Source organism: Carassius gibelio, chromosome A17, assembly GCF_023724105.1.
Source record: "Carassius gibelio isolate Cgi1373 ecotype wild population from Czech Republic chromosome A17, carGib1.2-hapl.c, whole genome shotgun sequence".
Taxonomy (NCBI): domain Eukaryota; kingdom Metazoa; phylum Chordata; class Actinopteri; order Cypriniformes; family Cyprinidae; genus Carassius; species Carassius gibelio.
In genome coordinates this window covers 23,194,163-23,216,660 of record NC_068387.1, presented here as the reverse complement: position 1 = coordinate 23,216,660, position 22,498 = coordinate 23,194,163, and the positions used below count along the sequence as shown (strand labels likewise).

At 37.9% G+C, this 22,498-nt stretch overlaps 2 protein-coding genes across 23 annotated transcripts; both read right to left on the bottom strand.

The window, feature by feature from the left end:
• Nucleotides 1-313: 313 nt before the first annotated feature.
• Nucleotides 314-18,034, bottom strand: LOC128031768 (F-box only protein 34). Of its 3 annotated transcripts, none has more exons than XM_052620162.1 (3): nt 17,823-18,034; nt 8,996-9,148; nt 314-3,530 (listed from the first exon to the last, which is right to left on the bottom strand). In XM_052620162.1, the coding sequence occupies exons 2-3, from the start codon at nt 9,085-9,087 to the stop codon at nt 1,460-1,462; spliced, it is 2,163 nt and encodes a 720-aa protein (XP_052476122.1). In that variant the 5' UTR covers nt 9,088-9,148; nt 17,823-18,034; the 3' UTR covers nt 314-1,459. The 3 variants fall into 3 exon arrangements, with proteins under 3 accessions (XP_052476122.1, XP_052476123.1, XP_052476124.1); XM_052620163.1 differs by lacking the exon at nt 17,823-18,034 and adding an exon at nt 12,290-12,466; XM_052620164.1 differs by lacking the exon at nt 17,823-18,034 and adding an exon at nt 10,940-11,091.
• A 768-nt stretch (nt 18,035-18,802) lies between these two features.
• On the bottom strand, nt 18,803-21,521 carry LOC127933370 (galectin-3-like). Of its 20 annotated transcripts, none has more exons than XM_052530329.1 (7): nt 21,477-21,520; nt 21,224-21,387; nt 21,116-21,169; nt 20,935-21,061; nt 20,699-20,787; nt 19,883-20,051; nt 18,803-19,591 (listed from the first exon to the last, which is right to left on the bottom strand). In XM_052530329.1, exons 1-7 carry the CDS (start codon nt 21,480-21,482, stop codon nt 19,433-19,435), a joined length of 768 nt encoding a protein of 255 aa, XP_052386289.1. In that variant the 5' UTR covers nt 21,483-21,520; the 3' UTR covers nt 18,803-19,432. The 20 variants fall into 20 exon arrangements, with proteins under 20 accessions (XP_052386289.1, XP_052386290.1, XP_052386293.1 ...); XM_052530330.1 differs by having other exon boundaries at nt 21,116-21,196; nt 21,251-21,387; XM_052530333.1 differs by having other exon boundaries at nt 21,143-21,196; nt 21,251-21,387; nt 21,477-21,519.
• Between the last annotated feature and the right edge of the window lie 977 nt (nt 21,522-22,498).

The following is a 22,498-nucleotide window of genomic DNA, read 5'->3' as shown; positions in this document are numbered from 1 at the left end:
GAGGGAAAACCCTTTCACCTAGTATTGGTTATCTTGAAAATAGTTTCAAGTATCTACCTGTTTTTATAAATGTATTATGGAAATTAAAGCCAAATTTTGATAGATGTAGGTTTTTATAGTACATTTAAAAACTATGAATTCAAATGTTCAACCCCAAGACATAATCCAAAAGGAATACCTTTCCCCCCTCCCACACTAATCTAAAAGAAAGCCATAAATTAATTGGTTAATACAAGTATTCAATGTAAGGTTGTCCTCTATGGATTGAAACACTAAGCATTTTAGAAAAGGAAAAAAAACACAGAACATTGGATACAAATTCTTCAAGATATACTTTATTGAAGTAAAATGCCTTAACAGGCAGAGCACAGCAATGTCATTAACAATTTTTAAAATCTGACACTCTTTGGATAACAGTATATTGCAATATTTTTTTCTTTTTTCAGATGGTGTTCAGTTAGTCACTGTCAAGATGAAGAAACTCTCTTCCCACATTCAAATGTTTTCTGTCAAAAAACAACACATCAAACAAGGGAGATTTCAATACTTAAAATCGGAGAAGAATATGCACTCCGTTCACATACGGATGTGTATTCACATACACACACGTTTTATAATAAGACTCCCACTGCAGAACAAGAGCGTCCATTCCATATAGATATCTATATACACAACAAAAAAGTTAGCATAAAAAAAACAAGGCATTTTACCCCATATTAAGATTAAATGCATTTCACACCACACTCGTGCCATCATTCATCACCATGTTATGATATATAGGATTCTTTTCTATGTACAATGTAAACATCTGGGCTCAGAATAATCTCAGAAAGTCACTAAGTCATTTCGCCACCTAGTATCCAAGGAATTTTTAACGGTACAAAGAGGTGATAATGGAAGATAGGGAAATGGAGCAAATGTATTAATTACTCATTGTGCCCTTGTTTAAAGATTCCCTTATGGTCAATGAGTTAATCATGCATACAAGTACACTGGGAGATAAACAGAACTGCAATGCTCAAAATTTTTCAATATTAGGCCGAGTCAAATTCAGTGCAGGAAATAGTCAAGGTGTGTTACAGAAAAAGAATGGTGGGTGGATTGAAAAAAAAATAAAAGTTAGTCAGTAATGCTTACTCGAAGTAAAAATCATCAAGCAGTACCCAGATAGAACTCTGCAAAATTCAATCTAAAGGTTAAAGTGCAGACCAACAATAAGGACCTGAGAAAGGTTTTCGACAGGAGAATTGGTGACTGGTTGGCAGAGTAGAAGCTCAAAGACCCAGCAATCTCTTATTAGGTTTCAGCAACCTGGAAGTAAGCACTATACATCAAAAGCGCACATGCTCATTGGCAACACATAGGCACTGGAAACAAACAGCCTACTCACACTAGTTAAATCACACATATACACAGACCTCAGAAATAAAACCCTCACTGCAGTCATCTTTCTTGCACACTACAGATCCTCATCAGTATCCCTGTTTTTCTTGTAAATTGGCATGTTGATGCTATGAAAGGCAGGGACCCAGCGGTTGTCATGAAGTCCTACATTGCAACCAGGTGTGTCTTTGTGAGATCTGCGGCAGCACATCCAGTAGCCTGGGCCATATGGTAGTGCCTGGCAGTAGGGCTTATGATGCCAACGGCAGAGAGAAACATCACCTCGTTCATACCGCTTTTTGCACTGCTTGCAGGGATCATCTTTGTAGCGTGGATCACTCACCCAACGAGAGTCTGCCGGCCGTATGTCGTAACTCTCAATGATAAATTTAAAGTAATGGCAGGTGCACTTGAGGGCAGCCAGACTCTCAGTAGGCAGCAAGCAGAAGATCTTTACAATGATGTGGTGCGGCAGGAAAGCCATGTACTGCTGAGGCTCCAAAAGCAGCTGGATCTTGAAGCGAGCTTCTAGAAATTCATGAGACACCACGCGGCGTAATGGAATAGGTACAGGCTCCTGACTAACTAAGCAAGTCCCCCCTCCCTTGGTCTCTTCTAAGTTTGGATGATTTTGGACACCCACAAGTCCATCCCTGCTCTCCTCTCTGAAAGACACTGAAGTGTCGACAGAAGACTCAAGGTACTGGATGTGAGAAGGCTCTTGGTTTTGCAATCTGCTCTTTGATGAGAAGGGCAGTTGCTGCTTCTTCGGAGGCTGAGGTGAAGATTTGGCAAAGAACAAATTGCCTGGTATCGGTTCCTCACTGCACTCTGAGGTGGCATCCTTTGGTGAGAACTGCACGGTCTCAGCAGCTGTGCTAGTTTCTTGTCTTGAGATACAAGAACTTTGTTTCTCCTTTAGGGCACAGCTGTCAATCCCACACTGCAAGGTCTCTATCGGCTCAAGGGTCATTGGTGGGGAACTCAGTTTGTTTAAATCACTATCCAGTGGGACCCTTTCAACTCTACAGTCCTGAGAGACAGAAGGTGACACTGGTTGTGACAGCAGCGAGTAAGGTTCTGACCCAGCCAGAAGCACACGCCCCACCTTCCTCCGTAAGCTGCTGTTTCGAGAAAGGTCTCCTCCACCTTCTCGGAGGCTTTGTCTAGTCAGGCATTGCGACTCCAACTTGGCCACCATATCCAGAACCCGAACAGACTCACCTTCCTCCTCCTGGACCTCCAGCTTTTCTGCAACCTTGGACTGCTGCTCTGCAGGCTGAGGGATGGTTCCAACTTTAGACAAAGTGATGGTGCTGGTGCTGCGTAAGAATGGGACTTTGGAGCTCACCTGTTGGTCGCTGGCTCTTTGCTCCAAGTATGCCACCATCTCCACCACAGAAAGCATCTTTTCATCTTCTCCCTCTGTCCTGACTGCATCCTCAGCAACTCCTTTGCAAGGACTGACATTCTCATTGAGGGTCTCCTGTTGAGATACTTTAGGCATTTCAGTTTTTGGAGAAGAAGGTTCCATACTTTTTGACTTGTCTGGGTTTCCAGACCTTCTCCTGCGCTTAGCCACAGACCAGTCACCATCCCAACATCCTTTGTTTTTCACAGAAACAGTCCGCAGCTCTGGGGCAATGGCTTCTTTTTCTGAGGTGTTGTCAATAACACCACTGCAAGTTCTGCCACACTTCTGAGATGCAAAAATGGCGATTTTCTCTTTTGTGTTCCCAGGTTTAATGACAGCCCATATATCCAAAAACCCTTCTGCATCTTCTCCTTGGTAGATCCTAAATGAGCCTTCATTCTCCAAACCAGTCAAAGGTGAGAGCAGAACTAAAGAACTGGTAAATGTTGTGACAGAGGATGCTCTGCTCTTGTGAGCCCAACTAAATCTAGTTTGTCCATTACTCCCACTGCTACATCGGAGGGTGTTGGTGGAGATGACACTGAGGGGACACCGGTTGGCTGTGCCGTTGCCAGATGAGCCCAAGAGCCCACACTCCTGGCGAATGCCCCACTCTTTCCTGAGCACTCCCTGCTGGTCGGCATGGAGGCCTCTTGTTCCATCATGCACAGATTCCCGACGCATCTCTTTATCTTGTGGTTTGGGGTATGGCTTGGGGTGCATGGTGGTAAACCTAAGAAAAAGGTAAAAGAGACCATTTTAAAACAATACAAGGTGTTCCACTAAAAAAAAACGGTTTAATAAACAAAAACAAAAAAACACTTTTACTATTCCAAGGTAACATAAGCATCTTAAAGGAATCTTTCAGTCCAGTAGAATTTTAGTCCATTCATACAAATTACAAAGTTTGTATTGTATGGCTTTAGAAGACTTGAAAAGCTCAGTACAGTAATCTCATGCAACTACTGTAACAGCTCCTATAAAACTCCAGGTTATAGTAATTTACTGCCCTCCTGGGCAAATTCTAGGCACCTTCAATAGAGGAGCTGGATGGGCTGCTGTCCTCATTCCCAGGGGATAGCAGTCCACTTTTAGTCTTGGGCAATTTTAACATTCATCTGGACAAGCCTTATGCTACAGACTTGCTCAAACCGCCACTACAAGCACTCACAAATCAGGCAACCAACTTGACTTAAATTTACACACGCAATTGTATTGCAGAAAACATTTTAGTAGAATCCCTACCTATCCCTGACCATTTATTCATTACATTTAAGCTACATCTTGCTACCTGTGTGCAACAAACCCTTATACCGGTTACTTTTAGACTAAACCCATGCTCCCTTTCCCTCCTCCCATTTTCCTCTGTAATATACTCCTCTCTTTTCTCACCAACCCATTTCTCCTCTCTGGATGTAAATGCATCAACTGACACTTTATGCTCTATTTTAACCTCTTATCTAGACGATATTTGTCCTCTCTCTAGCATGGGCTGCCCCCTCTAACCCCTGGTTATCCAATGCTATTTGTGAGCACTGAAATAAACTTGGGGCAGCAGGGGGGAAAAAAAAGGTGCAGATCAGAAGATTTGGCAGACTCAAGTATGTTTCAGTCTTTGCTTTCATCTTTCTTTGCTGAAGTTCATACTGCCAAATCTTCATATTTCCACAACAAGATCAACAGTGCTCCAGACACACATACCTGTACTGTAATCTCTTTAAAACTAAATTCTATTAAATTAAAAATGTAATTCTTTCCTCTGTCCCCCTCCACCACCTCCTACCACTTCTAGAACAGCTGATGATTTTGTCGAATTCTTCACAGACAAAACTAGAACAATCAATTCTCAGCGCCGCATTAGCCAATCAGGAGCTTGCTTGGAAGAAATTAGTTTAATTGAATAAAGTCCAAAGATTACCTTTTAGATTTACCCAAAACAAATTATATTTTATGTTGAACCAATGTCAGAAGGACTAGCTGAGTTGAGAGTGATCTAGGCGGATACATGATCACAGAGCTCCCGCTAATCGCCTGGAGCGGACCGTCTCCGAAATTGGCAAAATACATTTTTAAATAGGTGCCGTCTTTATAAATAAACTGCATATTTGAGTTTAAAACCAACTACATTCTTGCCTGAAATACTTTTAAAACTACATTTCATGACACAATAACAGTAATATTTAGAAAATTATCTGAAAAAATGGTGGCTGAAATCACAATGCTGCGTGAACTCAACTGGCAGAAGCCCCTCCCATGACGCAAATTCACATCTGTTGTGAAGTTAATTTCACGCGCAAATGAATTGAATAAACTCAAATGTTCAAGCATCCAACTATGTGCGAATATCGCGATTTATTTGCGCAAGGCGCATCTGGTGTCAACAAATAGTAAGAAGAATCATATCGGTATGTATTCTCCAATTGTATGTCGCTTTGGATAAATTAGTCTGCAAAGTGACTAAATGTAATGTAAATATGGGACGAGCTGAATGGGATTTGAAGCCCGACAGTCCAGGTTTACTACATGCTGTCCCTGTATGGACAAAAAGAAAAATATTCTGCTAAACATTATTCTGTGTTAGCGGATCATACAGGCTTGAAACCGGTTGAGAAAGTGAACTATTCCTATAAGATGCATGTCCCTAGTCAATAAAAACTAGCAATACCAAAAAGTAACTTCTTTAATGTGCCTACTTTATAATTTGCAACAGAACATTCAGTTTATGCACATTAGCTGTAAAACACTAAAATAAATGAAACCATAGAATCTAGAATCTAATTTGCTGGTGCCAGCCATCAGTGCAGCAGGTTCTTAGTAATGTATTTAGCACGTGATTGTATAGCATCTGCAAATGGCAAATAACTCCAGAAGTAGTATCACAGTGAGCACAAGGGCTAGCTGTTCCCTCTGGCCCTTAGGCTGACATAATAGTGGCAGAGCCACCCAGGTCCAGACACAGCTGGGCTCTTACACAAGCACTCAGCTGACACAGACCCAGCTGCCCTATAAACAAGCCTGCGGCACTGCCAATAGCAGTATCTAGTGGGAGGACTGAACTGAAGTGCATATAAGGCATTCTTCCACTGCAGATTCAGACCTGATAAAGTGGTACTGGGGATTCTCACGTGACTTAACATGGGATGGCATTTGGTCAGTGTGGACCAGTTATTTCAGAGCCAAACTGAGAGTGGGAGGCGACTTGCTCACTCGACAAGTGTGGAAGAACTTGGGCTGCAGCCATTCATTAGATAGCAAACATGTAAAGAGGCATATCCATTGACAAGTTTGAATACCAGGCTATTAATTCGGCTATTGGACCCAAATTTTATCACACTGGTTATCACACTCTAGAGGCCTGAATATATTTCTTTCATACATACATACATACCACACACACACACACACCAGGCTCAACTGCCTGGATCAGAATATTTATTTGCACTCAGGGGAGCTTCAAAGGTTTCTACTTACAAGGTGTTTTTGCAGCATTGAGTAATGCATCACAGACATACTGGTGTCTCTTGATTCCTTGAAATGCAATGTTAATCAGAATCCACTAACTGATCAACACACCAGAGTTCAGTTTGGAGTTATACAAGCTCACGAATCCTCATAACAAAATGTGGATGTAATGTAAAAAAGAGATTTATTGTGCAGTGTAGAGAGCTTCGTTGATTATAATAGAACTTTGTGAGATGGCATACACTGTCTGACTACAACACTTTTCCCAGATATTGCTCTATTTTATCTACAAAAAATAGTTCCAATAAAGTCACAGCTGAGCCTGATCTCCAAGCGAATCTAGTGAGTCAATGACTCAATTACCCAATCACAGACATAGTCACTTGCTTCGTTTGTGAATGAATCAGCCGTTCTAACAAATCAACTCAGTGATAAAACCAGTGACTTGCCACCACCTCCTGACAGTTTTTCATTTTTAAAATATCACCATTTATTATTTCTATTATCAAATTATTATATTTCTATTATTAATTAGAAATATTTGTTCTATTAAAAGTAAATTTAATATTTCTATATTCAAAATGTTATACATTTAAAACATTAATCTCAACATGAATTTATTAGTTTAACTGCACTCATGCCTCTGAGCCTCATTAAACATCTTTAAATATACCTACCTACATGCCATTTTGTGTTCTTTGCCTCCACTGTAGTGCAAATTAATTTAGTTAATACGGATTTCATTTGATTGGTAAATTATTCTTCCTATTCTACAGTCATTTAAACATATTCAAAATTTGAGCGTGCAATGGTAGAGTGTGAATTAAGAGCGCAGTATAACGTCTGACAGAATAGATTGTTTTTCTGAGGTTAGACTTGAATGAAGAATGATAGAATAGTGACACTGACATTAGGCACGACATCTCCTCTGACTGCAGATACTGAATCTGGACAGCACTTTTTTTTCCATCTTTACTTATACTGCATCTGACAGAAGTGTCAACAGCTGTCATTCAAGCCTTTCAAAATAAGTCTTGCAGCAGAAAAACATTAGAAATCCATTTTTGTTGATGTTGATTCTTTGACTGTACACTCCTCGACTCACTTTTGAGTCTTGACCCACCAGTTAAGAATCACTGATTTGTTGTGTCCTTGGAAAGCTTTCATGGACCAGCACATCTCCTTCTGTGCCAACCTTCCATTGTGACAAACAGCAAAAGAGGCCAATCTGTAAGGTCAGAATCATTTTGTTGAACTAGTGTCTTGGACAAAAAGTGGGACAACACAAAAGGCAAGTCAACAGTGGCTTTGATTGTCCATGGATACGGGCACACACATATTTCCTGGTACAACCCTGCCTCGGATTTCCTGTTCTTGCAAAAAAATTGGAGCTAGCAATGCTCAAATACAGTATATTCTCTTTAGAGTTACATACATTCAGCAGTTGAACATAGTTTGACCAGACATAAAGGACAAGGTAGTCTGATAAAAAACATCAGCACTGAATAAAGGAAGTTAATGGATTGAGTTAGCTAGCTTCCCCATTTGTTCATGAAATGATAAACATCAAAAGGTTAAACAAGTAATTTGACTTATATATTGATGGAGGACAAAATACCACATAAAAGAGACCATAGAACTGTACCGATTAGCTGAAAATCTCTAAAGAACTTCCCAGCTTGCAGAGGAACACACTGCAGAACCATAGCTGGACGGGAGTATGATTACCCTGGAGGCACGCCAGGTCCTATCTGGCGCTCAAATGCTGATTTTTACCCATTACACAACCTGGAAACAACATTCAGCTGCCGCCCAGCCCTTTCCCTCAACGCACCCACAACTCAGAGTTTCCTTGAGACCACGGGCCAAATAACATGTGAGCTAATGATAAGCATTAAGTAAAAATAAAACAAATACCCACATGTGAAAAGCAAAATATCAGAACATGTTATGTCAAAGGATGAAGTGAGCTCATACTGGAATCAGCACACTGCTTCAGTTAACATGAGATTTGTTTGCTCCCCTCTTCTTGTAAGCGCTCAAGACTTCCTCTACAAGGGGCCTGCCAGAGGACCCATCCAAATGATGGGAATGGACGGGGAAGTGAACAAGGATGAGGTCACAATTATCAAGTCTACTTTGCTCCAATTATGTTGTAACACTCTGTTCTTCCTTGAGAAAAGGCTGAAAATCTGGGACTGCACACATGTGTTGCCACAGTCTACCTCTCATGTATCTTAGTCAGACAAGAAAACAGAGTGGTAATTAAAGGCGAGATGGAAACAGGATCTCTCTTTTTGCGAAGCTAAACAAATGCAGAACAGCTTGTTTTTCCTCCTTCTCACAGTATAATAAAAGCAAAACCTTTCTTTAACTGACAGACATATTAGGAAGGGAAATTGTCTACCTGAACACCAGTTCTACCACAGATCAACACAAAATCAATGTCAAATATACATGGTAAGCATCTCTAAAGTTTTTGTTATAACAACACATTTTGTTAAGTGTCAATGTTGGCTGTCGTGTCCAATCAGATTAATAAAAATTACTATGGATGGAAGGCGACATCCATGTTGATGATGATGAAAATATGAAAGAGTATGTTGTTTTTCTTTAACTGAACAGCAGAAACCAAAATGGATTCATTCAATCTAAACAAATGAAAGAATTACCATCAAATTATCCTTAAAATGTGTGATGGCATGTATAGGCTTGAGTGAAGTAAGTACTAATTACCTCCAGACTGATGGCGGACTGGAGGCTCGTAACCGTGGCTCCCGGTAAGGGGTGGGGCTGCAGTAACTGATAGTTTCACATTTCTGAGGCATTAGGCTCCTCCCACCAGCACGAGCGATGTCTCCAAACAGAAGGGTCAGGACTCCAGCCTCACTGCAAAACAACATGGACAAAATTAAGAAAAGTTTGTCTTTCCAACTTGTCTACACAACACATGTACATTAGTCTATAATAGGAGAGTTATGAAACATAAGACCCTTACAGTATAGACTTACTACCAACTATAGTATTTTATAGAATAGTTAATTTCTGATATTTTGTATTAGTTTGTACAAGCAGTAAAAGCATCCATTGGAACAGCTGAATCTATCTAAAGATCCTTTCATGGGACACTTGACTCACTTACTTTTAACCCCTCTCAGTTCTCCATCTGTGGTCTCAAAGTGTCTCATATACATCTTTGTACTAGCTCATATTTGGTAATTTACTAATCAGTTCTGGAACGTTGAAGCACTTCTCATGTTATGGTTACCCTAGGTTTGCAATGCCTTTGTTGTAGTATTTATAATCTGCAAGTCACCTTTTTAACATCTGCTAAAAACATTCATAATTGTATACAGATTATGCTTAATTACAGTGTAGGTGGCTTAGGCAAAACCAAATCTGCATACATTCATTTTTGCCCATTATCCAAGCGGATTCATTGTCAATTTTAAAGCCAATACAGAGAGAAAACATTAATATTTTGAAATCTGGCACAAACATGTTTTCTTGCACCTGGTTTTCATGAGCTAATTTTTGAAAGTTAGCAGCATATGTAAACACACTCAATGACCCCTTCAGGTTTTTAAAGGTTGCACTATGGCTAGTGGCAAACAAAAACACATTGTGACACCAGTTTGCAATCTATACATTCTAGTACCCAGAGTATTTTGTAGTGGTAATTTTAACCACTTGTAAGGGCTACAAATGCTGTGCCTCAACAGAACATGAAACTGTACATTCCAGCGAGATGGCGTGGTTATGGCTGTGATGCATTATGGGGTCTAATGGCAGTTATGGAGTATTTCATGTCAAAAAGAATTAAGTCATGGTCACAGAGGACCAGAGAGTTTTGTCTACTGAAAGTTTGGTAAACTGACTAGTGAATTTGCACAAGGAATTAGAACAAAGCACAGATTGAACTATTGGGTAAAGCTCAAATCTACATGGTTTGCAAAATGTGAAGTCTCTGATGTTCAGTTTCTCAGTTCTGCATTCACAAAGCATAATATGACCACAGTTTAACTTACATAGCCAATATAGTATGCACGTATCAACTACTTGCTTACATATAATATATATATATATAACAAAAACAAGCTGCAGTAAGACTTTAATAGTATATCATATTAAATTATAAAAAAATAAAAATAATTCACATTCTGACAGTCAAACTACAGCTCAAATGATTATGATGGACATAATCTGGAAACAAAAATAAAGCAGCATAGATAAGTGCATCTGAAGCAGAACAGAACACATGGATCTGGATTTCTTATGCCCATTCCCTCTCCAGGGGCTAGAAAAGCAGCAAAGCAGTTTGTTTTCAAAGAGATACTTTATCGTATGAAGAGCAGATAAGCCTGAAAAAAATGTTTTTGAAACATTATCCCTGTGTCCCATCCATATGCCAACAATGAAACACTGGCTAATAAAACGGTCACTGGCTGAGCTCACCAGTGATGACAAGATTACACCGTCTCAATGGAGAGACCAAAACAAAGCAGAGATCACTTCATTTCCTCTTTCGATCCATGCGTTTAGAGTAAAAGCATGTACATGCAGCTCCTGCGGCAAACTCACAACCTGCACATTGTCAAAAAAGATCCTTAAAACAATGACAATGTTTCTCAAATGAGTGACCGTGACCATTTTAAACATGCGTGTCTTTTGTTTACTCACATGTTTCCAAGCTATTCGACAAGTCAATGCATTGTAAATTCCTCTGCTCTGACATGTGCACTGTATTCCATTACAGAGGATAGTATGTACACTGTCTCCAGCACAGCACGTGGTTATATTGGTCTGACTGACACCCTCCAGAACTTCACCTAAGCAGCTGTGATTGGCTGGGACAGGAGGGCTCCACTTACAAGCACGTGTGTGCCTGTCGGAGGAGATAAACACAGGTCGAATAAGGAGCCAATGGGCTATTCAAGATTGCTGCATGCCTATAAATGGCAAAGATAATCAATACTTTTGGACCTTCTCTGAAGAACGCACATGGAGTGCACAGTCTGCATGCACACACCACACAAACTTTACATTCAGTGATGCAAGCAAAACAAGACGTGAGAAACTCTGCCACAACAAAATATGCACACATAACTGCACAATGTACGCATGACATCCTTTAAAGACCGGAGAACTTCTCATATCACACTTCCTTTACCTGAACTTGCTCACGCTTTTCCAAAAACAATGGCACACATTCAAAAGGAGAGGAGGGGCGGCTGCTAAGCTTACACAATGCCGTTTCCAGACGGTCTAAAACAGACCAGCTGCTACAATAGCGTTCATAGATTTTTCCAGAACTCAGGCCCTGTAAAAATGTAAGAACATAAATCAAAGAACCAAGCACCTCTCATGGTACAAACCCAATCATTTTCAGCTGCTCTCGCAAACAGAGGAGGCTTTGAGTTGGTCGAAAGTGTCTTGGAACATTTGGTCCAAACCAAAAGCAATAAAGATACATGTCATGTCTGCAAGGCCATGTTCAGAATTCAACTCTAAAATACCGCACACTGCAAAGTATGCAATGTATAATACTAAATATTTGTCAAAAACGGTATGCAAAAAAAGTATGTATTGTTCAAAGATAAGCATTTCAACATACCCTACTAAAGTGCCTGCTTAAATTGGAGATAATCTTTTTAATTTCAAAATTTAAAAAATATTTGTAGTTTAAGCAAAATGTAAGTCAAGAGAGAGTTAACAGCGGTTGATATTGATAATAGTCCCAATGCATTCATCACACAGGAAATTAATTGAAGTGGAGCACTTTGCACTGAAAGATGCACTATGCCACATGCAAATTTGGTCACTCAGCTATTCTGTGTATAAAGATAATTTGCAAATTACATACTAGTGTTGTAAAAAAAGAAAATGCAATTCCATTCATAGAAATAAATATAAACTGCTTGAAAGATATATCCTATGTGCAATAAAACCACTGACTACCAAAACAACAAACAAAACAATCAAGCTCAAACTAGTATGCATTCATGGTTTCGGTCCTAAAATTTAACCCACCTTAACACACCACAGCAGTTCACTTCCCACTGGTTCTTCAGTACAACTTCCCCTTCTCAGAAACACTTAAGTAACTCAAATCCAGCAAAAGGAGTAAATATATTTTTCAATGCACTTGGCATATGGACAAAATCCACTTTTATATTTGATTTGGTTCGCATTCAGTGCAACGCACTAGGGAGTTTTCTTTCCCATAACTGAGCTGTAGATGAGCTGCGGTGGAGCTATTGTGCAATGATTTGCCTTCTCAAGTTGCCTTCCTGGACGTTACTGAATCACAAACAAACTTGTGATTATCTTTGCCCTCTCTGTCCACTGTTGTGTTGATTTCTGACCCAAATACTTGGTTGATATATATGCTGCTGATGTTTAATATTTAATAAACTGCTAGCTTATCAGTCAATAATAAGACATGTACGTCCAAATTGATTACAAATGTGAAAGTATAATATATAACACCAAATCTCCAAAGCAGCAATTTTAACATAAGATTATCATGACAAATGAGTGTTTGTTCTCAAACAGACTTGTGTAACTATTCAGTGTTTGCATATGATATCAGAAGACTATCTTATAGTCAAAAAACCAACCAGTGTTAACCACTCAGCAGATTTAACTCCTTTGAAAGAGGTCAACAGTAGTTCAGCAAGCTAACAAAGACAAATCGATCCGTCTCAAAGTCCCTAATGGAGACATCTCAACAACTACCTGTGGAGTCTCTGATTTCCCAACAGCCATGGCTCTGAATTCCAGATCACAACAGAAGTTCAAACATGCTCTTTAATTGCTTCTGTGGCACTTTGATGGACCGTTCACGATAAGGGTGTGTGAATGTGAAATCATCCTGTTGCCAAATACTGCGCTGCTACTCTGACACCATACTAGGAATAGTTAGGTCAGGTCAACAAGCATATCCACAGCCCAACCCAATACAACCAGCCAGGATAAGCAGCATAAAAAATTTAGCACCAATATACATTCACTGCATGACCTCAGACAAAACCAGGCCTTTAAACGCTCTTCGCCTACTGAAACCTGATATGTTGAACACACCTTGTGCAGTCAGCTTTCCAAGACAAATGTGTTGCCATTGAAACTGCTATCTGTCTTCTCTCTCACTCTCCTATTAAATCACCCAGTGTCATAAACCTCTGTAATGAGCAGAAATGTGAACACAGCCGTATGATCTCATTAAGAAGGTGTGCCAGCTACGCTAATGTTCATAGTTGGAATCGACAGTCTGTCTGCAATGAGTCCTTCCTTGAGGAATGCAAGTTTAGCATGAACAAAACAATACTCTAAAGTGAGCTTGTGTATGATGGATAAGTAAAAAAGAAAGCCAAATTTTCAGCATCATTAAACCAGTGTTTAGCGTTACCGTTTTGTTTGTTTGTTTGACTTTTGGGATTAGAGGTCGACCGACTGATCGGTTTTACATTAAATTTGTCCCAAATCATTGTTAAGGTACATAATGAATTCACCTTAGGCTCTAAAATTGTGTATTGTGAATTATTCAGTGAAAAGTTTGTCTGTGGCTCTAATAACGTCTGTGTGCTTCATACAGAGAGCTATAATTTAGATCACGCACTCTTTTTCCATTTTGCTCTTTTTCAAACTCTGAACTTCAGACTCATCTGTGCCTCTCGGTTCATTCTAGACGTGAACTTTTGGCCATTTGCTGATTAAATCAATTTTTAGACCACCGCTTGAACTGAACCCTACGCATCCGGTGGGTGATACCCAATTTGTCCTAGACGCAACTCTGCACTTTTTGCTCATTTTGTGTCTAACATTTTATTTTGATTAGATAATCATCAAATGTCCTAAATAGAATAAAATAAAGTTTAAGAGTTTACATCCAATATCCATATGCATTTAATTTAAATGCTTTGGCCTTTATGTAGATATTTAAGGATGGCCAACTTTAAGCTTGACTGACAATATGAAATGTTAACATTTTACAATAAGTGTCCATTTGTAAAATTAACTATAGTTTAATAAGCTTTATTAAACTATATACTTAAAGTATTATTCCTTGTTAGTGTGTTAATTTCCACATTAACTAATACATTTTTAAATGTTAAAGTTGCTTTGTTAACATTAACTGTAAAAACAGTTCATGAACTATGAACTTTAATGATCAATATATAATTAATATTTAATATTAATATTTTTATTAATTTACAAAGTATGGCTCAGTAAATTTTAGTTAAACAGCAAAGCCCTATTTTTGTTTTTCTTCAATATCCATTTAAAAAACTATCGGTTCATTAATTGGTATTGGCAACTGGCCAGTGCAGTCCAACCTAGCTATCGCTAAAATTAATCAGTTGACCTCTATTTTGAGTGGCAGCGTATATCAGTGTATCTTATAATAATAATAATAATAATAATAATAATAATAATAATAATAATAATAATAAAATAAAAAATAAAATTGGTAAAACTTTGAAAAAACCATTAAAGTACTTTTCTAGGAAGAAAAAAAAGTGCGTAGTAGCATTAAATACTTGTCAACTAAAATATGCTAAATGGTTAATGATATCTTATGGAAATCACATGCTGGCAACTGTCCACTATTCAATTAAAACAATAATAATAAAAATAATAATAAACTGAACATTTTAATTGACTAACACAATATTGCCCATTTACACAAAACTAACCAAATGAGGTCAGCTTGTATACTGGATCTTGTCATTGTAAATATGGAAAGAACAGCCCATTTATTCAGTCCACCATTAGTCATCCAGGCAAGTCACTGGCTGAATTTAAAAAGTGTGTAGTTTAGTATCTTTATTGTTCACCTCTTCCCACAAATGTATTAGACCAAAAACATTAGGTCAAACAAAAACAAAGAGTTGGTCAGAGGTTGACGGGAAACCTACATGCATTAAAAGTGCATTAATAATTGTGGAAAACAAAGGCTCAGGATTTCACAAGCCACCCAAATAATGCAGAGTTTCTCAGACACAGCTCTAAATTTCACCACACAAATACTTCAAAGCATTTCATGCTTGATTAAAAACACACTAAACCCCAGTTCCAAAGGGGGCAATGCAATCCAAACCACAAACTATACTGCAGACCTGCCTATGTTCAAGACAAAAGCTTGTCCCAACCTGCTGGGTATTTCTTCCATACGAAAAGTTTGTATAAAAGCTTTCAGTGGTTTTCAGTGTGAGGTAAGGTACACCTTTCTGCTTTCCACTTCCCTTTAGTTGCCACATGACCCCAGGCCGAGTGGCCAAACAGGTTTTCTTTAGCGGTGTAAGCAGTCCAGTTGTCAGACTTCCCTTGCAAAAGCGAACTGCGTTCAAACAGGTGGTCTGGCTCAACAATGTTTTATGAAGTGCTCACTTAACTAGGTATATTCTCACTGCATTGCATAAGAAAAACAGAAAAACAACATCAAAAGGCGGCTACTGCAATTCTGCACATTTCACATCGACACCAGTTCCTTAAATCAATACTTTTGCTTGCCAAATAAACCAACCTCTTTATTAGCCTGATAAGAGGAACTGTTTAAATGTCTCATTAGAAATGGTCCAAGACTACATGCTAGATTTTTGTGGCATACGTAAAATAACTTGTCAAAACACCAAAAACTTAATTTGTATATAATCAATGTATAACAATTGCTGTATCCCTCTGTATCACATTAACTTGCCTAAGAGTCATTTACTGGCCTGTTTGGTGTTGGACATTCTGGGTTGTGTATTGCTAAATGTATGCTTGCTTCAGGATAACTTCACACATGTTCTGCAACTCCCCAGTGTAGACCTTCCAGAAGAAAAAAAAAAAAAACACTTACACTTTGACGCACTGACCCACTTAAAATAAAATGACCTGAAAAAGTAAATGCACATAAATCTTACATAACACTGCCTAGCTAATAACAAAAAGGACAGCAGAAAATATATGCGACCACAAACAAAACAACCCTCCACTACCTCATCATCTGTTAAATAAGCATGAGCACATTTATCACATCTTTAACGGGATGTATGGGCTGGCTTTGACATGCCACATAACAGCTGTCCAGCAAAGATAAAAGCCACTCTTTGCACTCCTGATCTGCAATTACCAAAACTGTAGAGCTGCAAAATGCTTGTTCCTCCTCCCTCATTATGGAAAAACAAGGCTTGCAGATCAGCCCACTGTTGGTAACAACTGACCTGTTAAAAACAAGTCAGGCTTTAGATCAAAAGTTGGCTGCAAGCTTGACTTCAGGAAGGAAAACTTGCATGCGCACACAAACACACACACACACACACACACACACACACACACACACACAAAGGATTTATCATGCTTCTAAAGTGTTTGATAATCAATATGAAAAACTGACTTTTCTGTAATGACAACAAATGCCAATAGCTTAAAAATATATTTGTAAGTAGCTTTTATTTTGTACGAAGAATGCAATTAATAAGCAAATGTATTTGCCTAATCTATTGGTCAAAATCGGTTACATTTTTTCTGTATCTGTTGAGACTGATGTGCTGGTGTCAACACCTTGCACAGGAACAAAGTTCACAAGTCTAACGAAGTAGTTAAACATTATATGTTCTTTGCTATTTAAGTGTCTCACTTCCCTCCAACAATTTGCCATGTTTTCTCAGGTAAGCTAATGAACATGGACACCATGATGTGTCAGTGTTTGGGTTTAATGACAGCAATTTAATGAAGTAGAAAAATCTCAAAACTCATATCCTCATTATCAGCCTGTATTTGTGTTCATATTATCATAACAGGACTAAGGATGAGTTTAATTCAGCATGCTTGCCTAAATTCACGTTTGTTATTTAAAAGCCTTCAAGAATCACAACCTTTCAAATGTGAAAATGAAAATAAGTAAATAAATAAATACACTTCATTAAAATCAACACATACAGACCTAAAACTTAAATGGAAATAAATAACAGAGAAAACAGGAACAGGCCATTGCACCAAAAAAGTATGGACCACAAGTTAAACATCAGGTAATTTCCACTTACTTGTTCCCTTTAAAAATAAGTCACTGAAAATAATATATATATATATATATATATATATATATATATATATATATATATATATATATATATATATATATATATATATATATATTTATTTATTTATTAAATTTATAAATGGGAGACGTCTATCCTAATTAGCACTAAAGCTAACTGACAGAAACGCCATCACATACATCTGCTCTTTAAAGGAGAGAGAGAAAGAGTACTTTAACGACCATAAGCGCTTAAATACACATGCATAATAAATACATAATCAAAAAATAAGTCAACTTAGGGTGTATAAAAGGATGTATGTCCTGTTTTGGGGGTGTTTAAATGCTAGTTCCGCTCAGCATATGCCAAACCGAGTCAACAGGGGACAAACACGGAACAAATGCTACATTTTCCTCACTTTATATGCAAGTTAAAGCAATTAAAACTCAGTTTAACCACATATAAAGGTAACGTTACTTATGACTGACACGAAGGCGTAATAAGCCAACCATGAGGAAGTAGAAGACTTAAAAACTGACCTGAGCAGAAATAGAATAAAAGTCGAAATGGAGAAGTGAATTCAACGCTGATGGGAGAAATTCTTCGTCGCCTTGTTCTTCTGTCTTTACTGGGATGAGTTCATCTCATCTTGTCATAATTTTAAGTCGTGTGTCCTTCTCGACTCAATGCTTCAATTCTGCGTGCGTGCGCGTGATCAGACCAGGTGAGCGCGCAGAGGGCACTGTCTTAAATATCGCGAGCACGCGCATAAAGACACGGGAGCGAACGAGCATGCACGAAGCCACCCAGTACAGAAATATATAGAGCACTGCTTGTGATGGGCAGGTGTGGGTTTTTAAATTGCATACATTTGTGGAAGCTATTGCAGGAACATTTTTCTTACCAGCAGTAATAACCCATTAAAATATACGCTCTTTCAGAAAATATATGTGTGGTTGTTCAAATAAGGTACCTTTTCTGTCCAATAGGATGATTTGATTAATTTAATGATTTTTATATATAGAAATAGAAACACAAAATGGTGAAATCAAAAAAAAAAAAAAAGTTTATATACTTATTATTATTCTGTTACATAAGTAATTAAAAACAAACACTTGAACTACAAAAATCTTTAAAATCACTCTATTTGACAGATTAGTTACCATAGTTGAGGAATCTTACATTTTCTGATAGATCATAAAATTTAAACACTATATATAATTAACATGAGGCATTCTAATATAATATTATCTGATATAAGTGGATTAAGATAGCTATTGTGATCTAAAATCACAATCACAACACAAAGAAGCATTCTTAAAATGTGTGCACATTAGTTATAAAATGCTGGAGGTTTCATCTGTGGGCTGCAACAGGGCTCAACTCTTTGAAGATTCATCAGGTGCTTGAGGCACTATATAAATAGACCTCTGCATAATTGAGGTCAGGCCTATTAGATTTCTCTCAGGGCGTCTCCGACAGACTGTTTCCATGATTAAAAATGTAACACTGCCTTGACTTCAGTTTATGTTGCTGTTTTTTTATTTATATTAGGAGCTGGCAGTAAAAGTGTAATACACAGATCTCACCAAGGAATGTAATTACATGCACACAGGGTTTACATCTGTTGTTGTTTCTTTAATCATGGGATCGTTAAACCAAGAAGAACCTTCTTTGGCACCGATTACAATAGAAGGTTATGTACATTCATAGAATCCTATTATATTCCAGTTCTACGCATTACGCATTATTCTTGACTGGCCAGTATCACATTCCCCACTTTGATCACCACAGACTTTGCAAGTGTATAAACAATGGTACATCAACATCATATTATCTCATGTATCAATATAAAACAAATTTTGCTAATTTTCTGTAAAAAAAATTTTTTTCCTTAACTCCATCATTGAACCTTATGACAAACCAACCCTCTCGGATAATAACAGGCCCACCTAGAGGTGGCAAAGCTAACTACAGCATTGAGGAAAAACAGGATTTGCTTGCAAATTGATAACACTCTTGGATTTGCAGGAAATATAAACTCTTATTGACACACATAGTGCTTAAAAAAGATGATTACTGGAGGTGAAGTAATTTGCACATGTGGTTAGATCATCGCATATTTCTTTGTTAAATCTGTAGTGTGATTTCACTGCAGCGTTTCCACATTTACAGAGCTGAGGCTGACATCACTGTAGATACTAAGATCTCTGATCTGGTTGAGCTCACGGATCCGATGTTTGTATTCCAGAAGGTGTGATTTGTTCACAGCCACTTTGAATTCAGTGTCAGTGCATAAGATCTTCAGCTGAAATTAAAAGCAAATTTAATCAGTCGCAATTTAACAAGCATGCAACAGAACATGTAGTTTTGACCAAACATGGCAGGACAAAACAAATTCTTTTTCTTTTTTGTTGCAGTATTTTAAGAGATGCTATTTAAGGACCTCTTTATCTGTTTTTATCTGTTATCTGATATCTTAGACATTCTCTGATGTCTTTAAACACAATGAGGGCCCGACAGTAAATATTTAAGACATTTGTTCAAAATAAAACCACTGAGATGAAAAAGAAACAAAATTGTTTGATGCCATGCTCACTTCAAAAGGCTTTCCTGGGACAAACGGGAAGGAGGGGACCTCGCGCTCTTCTCTGCCCCACTGGTTTCCAATCAAGCTGTTTCGCACAATCGCTTGCCTTCCACCTTCATTGAACCGGGGGTTTAGATGAAACGCAATGTCGTTGCCTCTCTTTAAATTAATGGTGATACTAATTGGGGAAGAGAACATAAGAATACACAGGAATGCCACAAAATGTTTAACCGCATTTAACATTTCCATCCATGCGGATTATGCAGTTTTAACAAATTAATCAACTTAATGTTATGCATATTTGTCATACATAAGTAAGATTTCTGTAATAGTTCTAATAATAATTTTTAGTTGTGAATATTACTAATAATACTAATTATTATCAGTACTGATGATAATTATTAGTCGTATTAGTGCTAGTACTAGTATTAGTGAATATTTATTGTTTCACAGCTAGCCATATTTTAACAGTTTTCAAACTTTCGAACTCAATGAGTGTAAGTTTTTTTTTTTTTTAAGTAAAAGATTTATGCTGATTCTAAGCAATTTGAATAAATGCATTTTGAAAAAAATATTTAAATACAATTAAATAGTTAATAATAAACCAGTGTATTTTGTTTGTGTATGACTGACGTATATGCTTCACATTAAGTTTATTAGTTTATGTTAAAGCTGTGTAATGGATGAAATTCTATATGGAATTCAACATATACATCTTAAATTTAGACTTAAATATTAAATAGTTAATATACTCTATCATCAATGAAAGATCTTTGCTAAACTGTTGTATATACTGTATGTATGTGTTGTTGTTGTTGTTCTTACTTATTAGCATTGGGTTTGACCTCTCCAACGATGGTGATGAGCATCTTGTTATAGACTCCACTTTGCAGTGGGAGGTCAAATGGCACAGTCTTGCAAAAAAATGTAAATACTTAGTAAAAAAGCAGAAACCAAGAACCACTATATCGTATGTAACACTTTAAAAATATCCAAAGTATAGACCAAAGAACAAACTCTATGATGGTTGTACAAATCCAAGAAAAGTGAAAACATCTCACTAGTGCTCTTGGAGCTTCACCAGGAGCACCATAAGGGCCGGTTTGTGGTGCAGGTCCAGGCCACCCAGGAGCTGTAGGCTGCCCAGGCTGTCCAGGCCAAGCTGGTTGGTTTGGCTGACCAGGCCAGGTGGGGTTAACAGGCTGACCAGGCCAGGTGGGGTTAGCAGGCTGACCAGGCCAGGTGGGGTTAGCGGGCTGACCGGGCCAGGTGGGGTTAGCGGGCTGACCGGGCCAGGTGGGGTTAGCGGGCTGACCAGGCAAGGTGGTGTTGGCTGGTTGTCCGGGCCAGGTGGGGTTAGCGGGCTGACCGGGCCAGGTGGGGTTAGCGGGCTGACCAGGCAAGGTGGGGTTAGCGGGCTGACCGGGCCAGGTGGGGTTGGCTGGTTGGCCGGGCCATACTGGGCCTCCTGCCTGCTGATTATTTTGTTGTGGGAAGTCAAGGGCATCTGAAAGCTAAAACGGAACATAATGGAAATTATAACATGGAATTTGTTGTGCTAAATAAGATAAATAGAATTATTGAAATTATAAAATGTACTTACATCCATGATATCTGAAATTCACATAGAGAGAAGATATTATTAATTTTGCAAAAAAAAAATAATTATGCACTGGCCTTGCTATACTGTTAGCAGATAAAAAATTTTTTATAAAAATTTTATTTTAAATAATTCAATTGAAAATGTACTCGCCCTCAGGCCATCCAAGATGTAGATGAGTTTATTTCTTCATCAGAACAGATTTGGAGAAATGTAGCATTATATCAGTTGGATTATATCAGTTTATATCAATGGATCCTCTGCAGTGAATGGGTGCCGTAAGAATGAGAGTCCAAACAGTTGATAAAAAGCATCACAAAAATCCACAAGTAATCCAGACAACTCTATTAACATCTTTAAATGACTCTTTTGTAACGTCTTTTGGCCAGAACTTACAGTTTGATTTTAAAAACATGCTAATGAAAAATTTATTACAAACATGCAGCTTTTCACTTCAGTAGATGTTAACTTGTGGACTGGAGTCTTGTGAATTTTTGTGATGTTTTTAATTAGCTTTTTGGACTTGCATTCTGATGGAACCCATTCACTGCAGATGATCAGTAGGTAAGCAAGTGATATAATGCTGTATTTCTCCAAATATATTCTGATGAAGAACCAAACTCATTTAAACTTTGGATGCCCTGAAGGTTAGAACATTTTCAACATATTTTCATTTTTGGTTGAATTAATTAAATTAAGCACGTTCACAATCCTGAATGCACAAGGGTAATCTTTTCACTAAAACATAACATTCGTAGTCTCTAACATTTAAACTAAGGTAAATTAGGCATTTAAGTGCTAAAAGTTAAGCAGTTTTTGAAAACGGCAATAAATTTGGTCAATGTTTGTTTAAAATGATGTAAAGTTTATTACTGGTTTCCCTGGAGTACATTACATGCTTCCATTTTTCTATGACTCACTCGTCCGTAAAACCTCCCACCACACCCATTGCACTGAGCCAGAGGGGATGCATGATGATTACAATAGCAGATAATGCAGTATTATTATCAAACTCTGTGAATAGT